Source organism: Zingiber officinale, chromosome 2B (genome assembly GCF_018446385.1).
Source record: "Zingiber officinale cultivar Zhangliang chromosome 2B, Zo_v1.1, whole genome shotgun sequence".
Classification (NCBI taxonomy): Eukaryota; Viridiplantae; Streptophyta; class Magnoliopsida; order Zingiberales; family Zingiberaceae; genus Zingiber; species Zingiber officinale.
Window position 1 is genome coordinate 22,483,362 of NC_055989.1, and position 14,776 is coordinate 22,498,137.

At 37.5% G+C, this 14,776-nt stretch overlaps 1 protein-coding gene across 1 annotated transcript; it reads right to left on the minus strand.

The window, feature by feature from the left end:
* Positions 1–3,928: 3,928 nt before the first annotated feature.
* Positions 3,929–8,384, minus strand: LOC122045487 (glyceraldehyde-3-phosphate dehydrogenase 2, cytosolic-like). Its single transcript, XM_042605722.1, has 12 exons — positions 8,311–8,384; positions 8,182–8,205; positions 7,984–8,084; positions 7,679–7,794; positions 7,477–7,576; positions 6,552–6,698; positions 6,415–6,475; positions 6,235–6,332; positions 4,733–4,875; positions 4,422–4,505; positions 4,223–4,312; positions 3,929–4,139 (listed from the first exon to the last, which is right to left on the minus strand). Exons 1-12 carry the CDS (start codon positions 8,312–8,314, stop codon positions 4,094–4,096), a joined length of 1,014 nt encoding a protein of 337 aa, XP_042461656.1. The 5' UTR covers positions 8,315–8,384; the 3' UTR covers positions 3,929–4,093.
* Between the last annotated feature and the right edge of the window lie 6,392 nt (positions 8,385–14,776).

The window sequence follows — 14,776 nt, forward strand, 5'->3', positions numbered from 1 at the left end:
GAGGCTTGGTTCTGCGATCTGAGGTTGAGTCCGAGTGCGGCGTTCGTCTTGGAGTGCACCTACGAACGGCGCAAGCGGTTGTCGGATCTTGGGAGGATTTTGCCAGAGAGCCTCTGCACCGTGGGCGATAATCAATTCTCTAAAGACAGTCGGCACGCCCGACGCTTCGACCGAAGATACACAAATTCCTAACCTTACTCTATTACTGTTTATTACATGCTCGTCATTTATTGGTGCAATTATTACTGCATTAGTGTAATCAATTTTACTACAGTCAACTCATGCGGTTCAATAATCAGTCTCATCCCAGGCTTTGAGAGAGAAAAGAGGAGAGGTTGGGCTTCCTTCTTTGCTCAGATTGAATTCAGCTATATCTATATAAATAAAGAAGAGTTCTCTTGTCTCTCTTGTCAGGGAAGTTCGGAAGCTCGGACCATCATTAAAGCTTTGCTCCTTACGACTCTGAGGTTTAACAATCATTCGTTTCGTTCGGTGCGTAGCAAGTGCGAGGGCTTCTCGTATACTTCAAATTAAGAAGAAATTCGTAGACAGAAAAGTGGGAAGGGGACTGGCTTCTGATCTCTGGGAAAGGAGACCAGTCGACAACCTCAGATAGAGGAAGCCGAGCCTAACTAAACTAAGGTATTTGCCTAACTAAGTCGAGTGTCGGGTTAGCTAGGAAATGCTTAACTAAGCTATGTTCGCGAGGGACTTTAAAGGGAGGAAATGCTAACCTTTCAGGTGAGCTTCTTTGAAGCGAAGGGCTAGAATCAAAGAGGAGAGGTGACCATTAGAGTAGGTAGGATTCCCAATTCCAATAGTTGTGGGATCCTTTTTAATCAGTAAATTTTTTATAAAGATTTATATTTCGCCACATCATCGTTATATAAGTAGTTAAAAATCTCACTCTTTTTAAAACATCTCTTAAACGTCTCCAATAATTTTTTTTTACTGCCCTATCAATTTATTTATTTTTATTTACATTTTTTACTTATCTTTATTTATAATTTCATGTACTATATATAATATTAATCAATGTTTAAATTTAATAGCTATAATTATATTAATATTTTAAATTTTATACATTTACTTATATAATAATAATAATTTGATAAAAATAAATAAATAATTTTAAAAATATAAATAAACAAAAAATAAAAAAAAATATTAAATAGGGCTGCGGACCCTTGCTGCCTCCTATCCTCATGCGACGATCAAGAGGGAGAGCATAAATCTTCTTTACAATGTTTTTTTTTAAATATATATATAAAACAATCCTAACATTTTGAGATTGATTTATAGAAAAAATTATAAATCCTACCCACATAGTGAGAGTTGGGTTTATAATGGAAGGGTTTATAGTATAAATCCCCCCCTCCAAAAAAAAATTTATTGGTGCCCTAAGCCCATCATCTATTTCTAGTGGAGCTCGCAAGTTGTTCATGGCATTGCGCCATGAACTCTCACTTTCATTCCCTCCAACTTAATATATTAATGACTTTGAGTCATTCACTCTTGGTGCAAAATATGGAATATTCATAAGGGTCGAATGAGAATAGTAGAGTGAATTGCCCATGAAGATACTCGACTATAGTGTAGTCGTTCATGTCTTTCATATATTTTTATCTAGTATATAATGAATAGATGAATCCTCTAGATCCGAAGACGAGGTTCTTGAATTGCAGTTGATTAGACTGCCCAAGAAAGTTCGCTGTGGAACTTCTATTGATATTACCCTGCTTAGAAATACACTTTATAGCATCGACAATCCAAGATCTGAAATGAATGCTCATTCGTTAACTCTAAAGTCCGGAAAAAGATCATTATCTGCAAATATGTGTAACACATGTCCTCTTTATAATGCATCAACAAGAGCGAACGTAGTCAATCGAATCAGCTTAGCCTTAAGAAGATGGGCAAGAAGAATACTATGATAGGTGGTACCTAGTAATACCTCTATCTAATACTACAGGGGCTAGTCTTATCTTGCCCTTCGTTCCAGGGTCTCCCTCGGTGCCTTCTCTGATTTGAGACGATTGATACCAATTCCTCCACATCAGCAGATAAAATAGGCATCTTCATCTCAGATTGAGAATTCACACTTTATCAAAGATTCAACGTAAGACTAGATTGCGTCAATAACCAGTATCCCCCATGATTTTGTTCAGAATATGAGTCAGACGAAGATCGAATGAGATGTTATTGGTATTGATGAAGAGACAATTAGGATACCCTTATCGTACATGCTCAAGAGAACGATCCCTCACGTGACGCTGACGAACGGTCGTCACTGAGCCGGCATTACTTCGATACTTGAAACTCTGCCCACACTCAGACAAGTGCACGGAACGTTAGAGACTAGACGCCAGGGAAAAAGTCCCCGACGCAGACCCTCCAACGCTCAAGTCAGGTAATTTTTCCTCGGAAGAACAGTGTACGAAGGAAAAAAAAACTGTAGAAGACAAGTGCAAATGTGCGAGAGAGCACACATGCTCAAGGAAGAGAACCTCCCTTTTTATATGACTGTGCGTACCTCTGGAGTCGGACCGATATCAGGGAATGTCAGGTATCAGGACATGTCTGGTGATGGAGGACGCGTGACACCCTCCCATGGACTAGAAGAAGGTTCCATTCGCAGATGACCACATACCATTGGAATATTTCCTAACATACAACAATTATTCTTTGACATGCGATTACAATTCTCTGCCCTTGTTGTCGCATAGCACCTTTTATCTCGTCCGGGTATGACTATGGGCAGCTCGAGATGATCTGTCAGGTATAACACATAACCCGTCTTGATAAAAAGGACGAGCTGTGACAAGAGCCTCATCTTCTCTTTTGGATTGCTTAAGAGTTGACCGACCTATTGAGAGCACCAGGCTTAGATATGACCGAGCTGAAAAAACCTGACCACTCGGAGCAAGTCAGGCATTACCCCGATTGCACATCATGTCTCAAATCTGAGAACTTGATCTATAAACACCCAATCGAAAATCATGCGACTGATGACGTTAAACAATCTCACTTCTTCTCTCCTTAACTACTAACTATCACATCCTCCTAACTATTGACCGTGACACCCCCTTGACTTTTTACTGTCACGTTTTTTTAATTTTTGACTATTATATCCCCTTAACTTCTAACTACATGATTTTATCGAACCTCACTGTTATGCACCATATCACCCCATATCTCTTAGCGGAGTGAAAGCAGCTGGAAATTCAAAAGACACATGTGGAAAAGAAACCATTTATTGCTACTTAATTTGCAGGAAAACCCAAAACTTGCCTGCTGGAACAGAACTCAAAATGGGCGAAGCGAAGGAATAGAATTCGAAAAAGAACTCATATTTGTGTTATCGCATATGCACTGCAAGAAGAGAGAGTTGTGAGGAAGAGGGGTATGGATGTAGGAAGATATTGAAGCAACAACCATGCGGACGTAGGTAGATATTAAAGCAATGACCAAGTCCCTCAAAGTTGGCAAGGGACAAACGACGAGTGTTTTGCCCGATAACCCAGACCCAAGCACCAATAGCAGTGAAAAACAATGTCAAGGATGGGGCTCACCAAGGCAGTGGAAGCGAATTCAAGCCCACTCAGATATCAATCATAGACGCTTATCCCTACCTCAAGATCAATGTGGAGAATGAGAGTTGTCCAGCGACGATGGCTCGCAGAAAACTGAGGAAATACGTTGGTAAAAACTTTAATCCTCAGAGAAACATCAACCTAACATAAGAAACAACAGATTAAAGAACAAAGAAATTATTTAGATGTCAGGAAATATTAACAATTCCCACCACTAGAGATCTCCGAATAGACAACTGCATCATATTATTAGTTCAACTGGCATATAAATAAAATACTTCAAAAAGACGGCAGTAATGAACGTTGCAACCAAATAACAGGAATTTTGACAAAGATTTGCACAAAAACTTAAACTCTTTCAGCTTCATATCCAACCGAGTCATGCCTCTAAGTGAGGGTATTTGGTTTACACACCAAAGTACCTAAATGTTAACAGCCATGTTCTGGAACATTTATTATTCACGACTACCATTACTACTACTAGATGGAGGAACTCTCTCTCACTTAGTTTTAGCCATATGACGGATCAGGTCGATGACACGTGAGCTGCAATAAAAATACATTTACATTACAATCTGAAACTTCAATAGGTACAAACTTTGTACAGCTGAGTGGAGGATGGATTTTACCTGTATCCCCATTCATTGTCATACCAAGAAACCATTTTGACAAAATTTTCGTTCAGAGCAATCCCAGCCTTGGCATCAAAAATGCTTGATCTAAAATTGAACAAATCAAGACGATTTTCAAGTATGTTTCTGGGATTATATCAGAATATAGGGGCATAGGAGAAGCCGAACACTTCATTTTCAGAATGCAATAAAGTACCTGCTATCGCCTATGAAGTCAGTGGAGACCAAATCCTCTTCTACATAACCCAAGATGCCCTTGAGTTTCCCCTCAGATTCTTCCCTGTGTACGATCATGTGAAATTGATGACTAATAGCAAATCCGCAATGAAAATGTGAATGAGAGTATGCATGATAAGCTAAACTTGGTGGGGGAAAGCAGAAAGTAAATAAAAAGTAAATATGGAAAGAACTTTTGAGTGTTAACATGTGGTGAGAACTACATGCACAATCCATATAACAATCCCAACTGACTGGACAAATAATTACAACTGGAAATAATAAACTTACTTGATAGCAGTTTTTATCTGGTCATAGGAAGCGTTTTTCTCAAGCCTAACAGTGAGATCGACAACAGAAACATTTACAGTAGGAACACGGAAGGCCATACCAGTCAACTTTCCATTCAGAGCAGGTAGCACTTTACCTACAGCCTGCATATAGAGGATTGAAGAACACATTATATTTCACAAATCAAGCAAAATTTGGAAAACAATAATCTCCTAGAATTATCTCATTAACATGACAGCCCCTAATGAAGGCAAGCAAATCAGAAAACATAATAATCTCAATAGTTTCACCAACCAAATCAAATATGACAATAACCAAGTAATTCAAATTATCTTCCGACAATTAGAATTTAAAATTCCATCAAATCAAATTCTTTCCTATCTGCATCAAGTAATCATATAAACCAAGAAGTTATTTTTTCAAGGAACAAAATTACTTTTGATTTTGCTAAAGAAATGATGTAATAACCCATGTAATTTTATGATACCTTTTGAAAGAACATCAGAAATTTTGGTTTTGCTTGATAAAAGAAAGAACCATGAATGAGTTATCGCTAGGTTTACTTGGAAGAACGATTATAGGATGAACTCCCTTCCTCTCACTCTCCCCCTTTTATCTGTTAACCCAAGTAACACGAATCTGGATAACAGAATTCCTTTCCCTATTTGATAATTGGTTTGTAAAATATGAGTTGGAATAGAATAAGTCCAAATGAAAGCAATCATATAATATCCTACTGTTTTTATTTTTCAAAAGGAACATGCCGAAGAACTGATGAAGCAATGGAAAGGAAGAATTTGAATTTGTGACTTCAGAAATTTTGAGTTTGAATTACCTTACTATCGCTGCAATTTACTGCAAAAATAAAGGTTAAATGACCAAGTCTAAATACTACAACGCTAGCTTCAAACATGATGATATCCAAGCAGTTGGGGACATGAAGAGGACTTAAATCACAAGTTCTCTCAGTAGTAAACAGAATTTCAGAATAAATTATCCTGGCAGCAAACCACCAAGAAGTATTTGGCAATACATAGGACAAGGTATCAAGACTTAGGGAAAAAAACAGAGCCCCTGAAAATAAAGTATATTGAAGGAACAAAACCAATACTAGCAGAAATATATGAAACTGTAGTCATGTATAACTTAGGCATACTGCTTGACATTCATGGATATTCTAAGTGAACAGCATGTCATGAAACATCTAAAAAACCAACTTTTTAGTAATGTGCCAACAACCAAGTACACAAAATGCACAGGGGTCAAGGCACAGATTCATTAAAATGAATAAAGCCATGGTGAATGCAAAGGAGATAAGCAGAATAACAAATGACTAATTGTTAAGTGCATTATTTCAGGCACACACAAACAAAATAGACATACATATATAGATGGATATAAATATATAGACAGAGAGTAAATATTGGTATGCTTAAAAGTATGTATATGGAACATGCTCATGGGGCATAAGCAGAACACGTGCATACGCTACAATAAAATACCTTTGCAGCACCAGTGCTACTAGGAATGATGTTAAAGCTTGCAGCTCGTCCACCTCTCCAGTCCTTGCTAGATGGTCCATCAACAGTTTTCTGAGTGGCTGAAGGAAACAAAATAGCTTAAAATCATATGGGAAAGATTATCCAAAAAAGATGTGATTTTAAACTTGAAAGACACATTACCAGTGATGGAATGCACAGTCGTCATCAAACCTTCCACAATTCCAAATCTATCATGAATGACCTATCATATCAAAGAAATCAATCACCTGTCACCAATTTCATCACAAAGCTAAAATGCACCGTCTCAAGTTAACAACCTTTGCAAGAGGGGCAAGGCAGTTGGTGGTGCAGCTAGCATTGGAGACAATATTGATGTCAGATGTGTATGTATGCTCATTCACTCCCACCACAAACATAGGTGCATCCTTGCTTGGAGCAGAAATGATGACTTTCTTGGCACCACCCTGGTATTCAGAAAAATAGGGATTCTTATCCTTGTCCTCCAATGTCATTTATATATGTCATCAACAGCAATAATGTCTAAACAACCTTCCAATATACCATAGGCTTGAATTTTATCAAAATCATCCAGCTGTCTTATAAAAAAAATGAGACATTGAACAAGATTATTACTATGGACAGCAACATGCAGAATATCATTACAGGCAAAAAAAATTTCTATGCAAGCTAACAAATATGAAGTCGATATTTAGATTTGTCACCTTTGAAAAGACAAAATCAACAGCACCTTCATATGCTAGCACCAACATATGAACTTGTGCTTCAAACTGCTTCACAAAATCAGATTTATCGACACGTACCTTCTTATGTCATAAATTTTTTGAGTCAATGCAATTCATATATTTTCATTCACAGTTTTAAGGAACTTCAAGGCCAGTGAATCCACATGTAATGGTCAGCAGATTTGGGTCTCTAATCCGACCATGACTCAAGAATCAATAGGAACAAAAATGTGAAATGGTGGGAAGTAAAAAAATCTAGAATAAAGTTCCTAAAATTGAATGTATATTAGTTGCAAGAAGTATGTATTTTTGTAACTAAAGTGACCAACCTGATCACTAATTACGTTAAATCCACATGCACAAGCATCATACACAAACAACATAAAACTAGTCCGTAACATTAATCTCATTCCTTGATTTGCAAAACTAGATTCCTCTTCATCAATGCAAGAAGATCCAGTGGAGAAATGCAACCTGCGATGCAGTAATTCTCACCTACCTTTAAGTGAGCAGCAGCCTTGTCCTTGTCCGTGAAGACACCAGTCGACTCCACAACGAACTCAGCTCCAGTCTCGGCCCAAGGAATCTCCTCAGGGTTTCTAAACACAAACCACAATCTCTGTAAACAACTTTCACCAAAATTGAAACATGGAAAGCAGCTTCTTCTATCAGTATGACACAGATTACATGAGTTTAAAGACCTGATGCCAAAGACAGTAACTTCTTCCTCTCCAAAAAGAAGGGTCTTGGAATCCTTCACTTTTATCTCATGATGCTTCCATTGTCCATGCACGGTATCATATTTAAACATGTATGTCTACAATTCATTAGCCACGGTATAGTGTCAGATTCAAGATTCAAGGGAAAACTAATCATATAGTTAATCATAAAGTAGCAACAATAGGGCACGAACCCACTCTGCACGGATGCTTAAAAAAATATCAAATCAAGCCACCAAAACCGAAACCAAAGAACTAAGCTAATACGCACACTACAAGCAGAGTACCATGTAGTCGGTTGTGATGAACGGATCATTGACGGCGACGAGCTCCACATCATCGCTCTGAAGCGCGACTCTAGCGACCAACCTCCCAATTCTTCCGAAACCTAAAAAGTAGTACCAAAACAAAAGTAAAGGCCTGCGGAACCGCGATCGAGGTCTTGACTCACAGGAAATCATACAGACACTGAGGAGGAGGCCTACCGTTGATGCCGATCTTGATCTTAGCTGCAACAAAAACCACCAAACGAAAACAAAAGAGGAAACCAGGAATCAAAATCGAGATCACAGAAACATAAAAGAGATGAAGAGCAAAGGGGATCGAAGGCGTACCCATGGCGGCGAAACGAAAAGGGCTTGTGAAAGGGCACGAGACGGAAGCGTCAGCGAGGGAGCTATGCGTCCGCCCATTAAAAGGAGTCCACTACCGAAAAGAAGGTTCTGGACCATTCTAACGGACACACTGTAACTAAAAGTGAACCGTCTACGTGTTTGTATGTAATTGGTTGCAGCCATCGAAGTCGACCGACGTGGATAGCTCACGAGATACACACGGGAGCAGAAGCGTGGTATGTTATACACATACTGTACCGTTTAAGTAAATAAAAAAATGTATAAAATAAATTATGTACTTTAAAATTGTACAAACTGCATGCGTTTTGCTGGGTGACAAATGTTACTGCATGCACTTCATCAAATAGAAAGTTGTTATGAAAGCGACAAACGCTTTGAATAAGCGAAGACAATTACTTTTTATAAATAGGGTAACAAAATTAAAGAAATATTTTTTTATTGAAATCGTTAAAAAAAATATTAATTTTTTATTTATTATAAAAAACAAAATCCTATTTACATTTTTTTCCCCGAAACTATTTATATTATATTAAAGCAATGATTAAGTTCCCTCAATGAAGCTAAAGGTTGCATAGGCGAATATGATGAATTTTTTTTTCCGAATTTGATATAAAATTTGATATCAGGAAAATATGAAAGAACTATCGGTATCTTATATCTGACTTTGAATATTTAATTAAATAATATATATAAGAAAAAAATTTAAAACTTATTAACTAATTTTTTATGTTAAAAATAGATTATTAAGATGTTTAATTTATTTTGTATTATATTTTTTTTAACTGGTCCGTCAAAAAATAAATATAAATTGTTTTCATCTTGTCTAAAAATAAATATAAAATGTTTCATTTATTTAGTACTATCAATTTTTAATATAGTGTTAATTTTAATATATTTTTATTAAATAATAATAGTTGGATACTTGGATGGAAAAAAAAAAATTAGTATAGAAAATATCAAATTCTTTAATATGTATGGATATATAATTGAATATCCAATAGATATTGATATGAAGAATATAAATTTCAACCCAAATCTGATCCATTATCATCAATCCCCGCCACTGTTGATCCACAAATAGACAACTAAGTAGTATTAGTGATTCCAGATCCACGAATAGACAACTAAGTCATATTAGCAATTCCACTGGCGTAGAAATAAAATAGACTTCAAAAAGATGCAGTAATGAACGTTGCAACCAAATAACATGAATTTTGGCAAAGATTTGCACAAAAACTCAACTCTTTCAGCTTCATATCCAACCGAGTCATGCCTCAAGTAAGGGCATTTGGTTTACACACCAAAGTACCTAAATGTTAACAGCCATGTTCTGGAACATTTATTATTCACGACTACCATTACTACGATTAGATGGAGGAACTCTATCTCTCTCTCACTTAGTTTTAGCCATATGACGGATCAGGTCGATGACGCGAGAGCTTCAATAAAAATAAATTTACATAAATACTGAAAGAATAGTATAATCAGCATACAATCTGAAACTCCAATAGGTACAAACTTTGTGCGGCTGAGTGAAGGATGGATTTTACCTGTATCCCAATTCATTGTCATACCAAGAAACTGTTAAAAGAAGAAGAGGGAGAGAGCGAGAGGAGAAATAACATGAGAGTAATAAAATATATTATTCATTAATATTTGTCCTAAGGACAATATAATATATAGGGTTTAAATAAGTACTCGGTCAATTAACCAATTAACAAATAATAGAATAATTCTAAAAATTATTCTGAGAATTATTATAATAATTATAACAGAATTATTAGAATAATCCTAATACTTAATTTGATTTGATTTGGTAATTTGATCCGGTTAATCTAGGTAATTTCTCTTTTATCTCTATTACCCTCGACAAACTTAACGGGAGATCTTTAACGTTGAGTTTGCTTGCTAACTTGTTGAAACGGTGTCTGGATAATGACTTAGTAAATATATCAGCAATTTGATCTTCAGCAGAGATATAAGAGACAGATAACTGTTGAGTTGCCACACGTTCATGAACAAAATGAAAGTCAATTTCTACATGTTTTGTACGAGCATGGAAGACCGGATTTGCTGAGAGATATGTTGCTCCAATATTATCACACCAAAGTTTTGGTGGAATATTTGATGCAAGATGAAGTTCAGAGAGAAGTGATTGAAGCCAAATAATCTCAGACGTTGTATTTGTTATAGCTTTATATTCTGCCTCAGTGCTTGAACGAGATACCATAGGTTGCTTTTTCGAATTCCATGAGATAATATTTCGTCCAAGAAATATCACATATCCACTAGTAGAGCGTCTATCTTCAGGAGAACTAGCCCAATCCGCATCACTATAAGCATGTAAATCTCGAGACGATTGGCGATGTAGAAGAAGACCATGTAGAATAGTACCTTTGAGATAACGCAGTATTCTTTTTATATTATCTCAATTTTGTTCAGTTGGAGCATGCATGAATTGACAAGCACGATTTACTGCAAAAGTAATATCAGGGCGTATGATAGTAACATATTGTAAGGCTCCAACAATGCTTCGATAAATCTGTGGATCAGACAGAGGAGGAGAAGATGAAGATAGAGAGTTGTTTACAGCAATTGGTGTAGAGACCGGACGTGCCCCATCCATTTTAGCTCTTTGAAGAAGTCCAGTAATGTATTTGCTCTGAGAGAGAAGATAGTCATCCTCATGTGGAGTAAGCTCAATGCCAAGAAAAAAACGAGCAAAGCCCAAATCTCGAGTAGGAAATTCTTGATTGAGTAGACTTAATAAAGTTGTGATACCCTTGTGATTATTACCGGTTATCAGAATGTCATCTACATAAATAAGAAAAAATATCATAAATCCATCATTATTTTTGTAAAATAAAGACGAGTCAGTCTTCGATCCAGTAAATCCTTGAGTTTGTAACCAATTAGATAATCGATGAAACCATGCACGAGGAGCTTGTCGAAGACCGTATAATGATTTCTTAAGTTGACAAACAGGAGATGGCAATTGTGGATAAATAAACCCAGGTGGTTGCTCCATAAAGACAGTTTCCTCAAGATGACCATGGAGAAACGCATTTGAAATGTCTAATTGTCGTACGGGCCAATTAGAACTAACAGTTATTGATAACAATAGTCTGACAGATGTAATTTTGATGACTGGGCTAAAAGTGTCATTGAAGTCAATACCTGGTTGTTGACTAAATCATTTGGCTACGAGTCGAGCTTTGTGTCGTTCAAGAGAACCATCAGCTCGATGCTTAAGACGAAATACCCATTTAGAGCCCACCACATTCATGGAGGGAGTACGCGGAACTAGGTTCCATGTTCCATTGCGAAGAAGTGCATCAAATTCTATAGTCATTGCATTACGCCAATTTGGATCCTTGTTTGCCTGTGTAAAACAAGTCAGTTTAATAGACTTTGAAGAAACCAATAAAGCTCGAGGAAGAGGATGTCGAGTTGTTATTTGAGGGCATCATGCATATATGTCACTTAAGGGAAGCATGCGACGAGGACGACCATCATACGAATCACTTGTTGACGAGGAAGAGGAAGTAGTTTGACATTGTGATTCCGATGATGGACTTGTATTACTTGACGATCCAGAGCTAGAGAGTATATTATCCATAACTGGCGAGGCTTCCGAGATTTGACACGGAATAGGTTCCACAGCATTATTCCTCTCATCAGTATGCCCTGGCCTCAATGGAGTAGCCGCTCGGGTCAATTCTGGTGATCTAGGAGAATTTGTAGAGAATTCTGGAGAAGAACCCAGGATGTCATCTCTTCTCACATTTCCAGTGTGTTTAATTGGATGAGCAACTTGTGGTAATTCAAATGGGATATTAGGTGGTGGTAAGAAGGTACCACTGCTTGAGGATGAAGTTGTTGTTGTGGCTACAAAAGGAAACAGAGATTCATCAAAAATAACATGCCGAGATATATATATGCGCCCTGTCAGTATATGTAGACAACGGTACCCATGGTGCAAATTATTATAACCAAGGAAAACACACTGTTGAGAACGAGGATCAAGTTTATGTTTGGAGTAAGGTCGTAGCCATGGATAACATGCACAACCGAAGATACGTAAGAAGGTATAGTCAGGAGACTGATTATGGAGTTTTTCCATAGGGCATTTATGGTGAAGCAATGGAGTAGGTAGACGATTAATAAGATAAACAGCAGTTTGAACCACATCATCCCAAAATTTGAGTGGAACTGATGCATGATTGAGAAGAGCTAAGGCAGTTTCGATTATATGGCGATGTTTCCTTTCTGCAGAGCCATTTTGTTCGGGAGTGTGAGGACATGAGACTCGATGAAGAATGCCCAAAGAGCCCAGATAACGATGAAGTGCTTGATATTCTCCACCCCAATCAAAGTGTAGAGAAAGTATTTTTCGGTCAAAGAAACGTTCTACGTGTCTTTGGAATTGACAAATGATATCAAAAAGATCAGATTTTCGTTTCATGAAAAATATCCAAGTAAACTTGCTAAAGTCATCAATAAAAATCACATAATAAAAGAAACCTTGATTTGGCAAAATAGGAGCAGGGCCCTAAACATCAGAGTGAATAAGTTCTAAAGGAAAACTAGACATATGAGAAGAAGAAACAAAGGGCAATTTATGACTTTTTGCTTTCAAACATGCTTCACAAGAATGAGATGAGGATGATAAAGATGTCGGTAGGCCAAACCGATTGATGATTCCTTGAACAAGACGTAGAGATGGATGACCAAGTTGTGCATGCCAGGAGGTTTTATTTGTGCATTCTCCAACTAGAGCTTTAGCGGATGTAGGTTGAAGATAGTAAAGACCATCTCTAATTTCTCCTCTGAGCAGGGTGGTTTTGGTTGTGGGATCCTTCACAAGATAATAGTGAGGGTGAAATTCAAAAAACACATTATTATCAAGAGCAAATTGACGGACTGAAAGTAAATTTGTAGTGATGGAAGGAACATGAAGTGTATTGCGCATGGAAAAGAGTCGACCAGATGAATGAAAAAATGTGTTTCCAAGGTGAGCAATTTGCAAACCTGAACCGTTGCATACTTGTACAGTATCAGGACCATGATAGGAGGAGGCCTCTGTAAGAATGTCATAATCTGATGTAACGTGATGAGTTGCTCCAGAATCTGGATGTCATCCTGAGACTGAAGAATTTGTCGTAGGTACATAACGGTTGCTTGCAAGAGAAAATGCCCTTGGGTGATATGATGAAGTTGAGGTTGATGCTTGAGATGTGGATGCAAAACCTCCGGTAAAATTTGGATCATATCTCTTATAACATTGATGAGCAAAGTGACCAATCTTGAAACAAATCTGACAACATCCTCGTCCTCGTCCTCGGCCTTGACCTCGTCCTTGTCCTCGACCTCCTTGATTTCCTTGGTGGATAGTACTATCAGTCTTGCATGTCGTAAGAGCAATAGAATCTGAAACCCTTTGAGATTGTAATTGTAGAAGTATCTCATGTGAAGAGAGCAAGCCATGAAGGGTATCAAGTGATACTTGATCGATGCGAGTAGTTATTCTAGGAATAAAACTATCATATTGAGGCCCCAATCCTGCAAGAACATGTATTAATAAATCTGGATCTGAAATTGGATTGCCAATCACAGCTAAATTATTGACAATGGTTCTGATTGATTGCATATATTCATTGATGGATTTGTCTCCTCGGTGCACCGATTGTAACTGCATGTGAAGTTGAAGAACACGAAGTAGCGAAATAAATTGCATCTTCCAAAGTATATAATTATCATTGGTGAGTTTGATGGGTAAATAAGACATGGCATTTAGGGGTAAGGAAGAGAATTGTGTCGCAAAATTTATTTCTGTGGTGGAAGATGGAGAAGAAAGTTCTGACATTATAAAAGGAATGAGTTGTGTAATGCAAACTTATCTGTGGTGAAGAAGAGAACAAATATGCGTTGTGACCAATGTGAACAGCCGGAGCTTCTTGTGGCAGAAAACCAGGACAAACAACAAATAGATAGTCGGAGCTTCTCTTCTGGGATGGTGGATGATGGACACTCCAGAGATTGGCAGAAACTCCAAAGATCAACAGCTTGAGGAGGAGCGAAATCACATCACCTCTGGGATGTGGCTGTTGCTGGCTTGCTGGGATCTGCGGCGTTCGGCGACATGGTTCTTGGCGTGAACAGTACGCTGGATTGTTGTTGAAGAATAAAAGCGGCAGCAGCTTCTCTAATGGATTGCTGTTGAAAACCAAAATCGGCGGCAGCAGAAAAACAAAGAAGGATAATAGAGATTCTAGGTGTTCGTGCCAGAGAAAAGCTAATAAAGGAAAGAAGGCGAATACGTGGTATGCTTTTGTGGAGAGAAAAAAAATGGTTGGTTTTAGATCTCTATTTGAGAGGAGGGAAAAAGATAGGGCTCTGATACCATATTAAAAGAAGAAGAGGGAGAGAGCGAGAGCGAGAAATA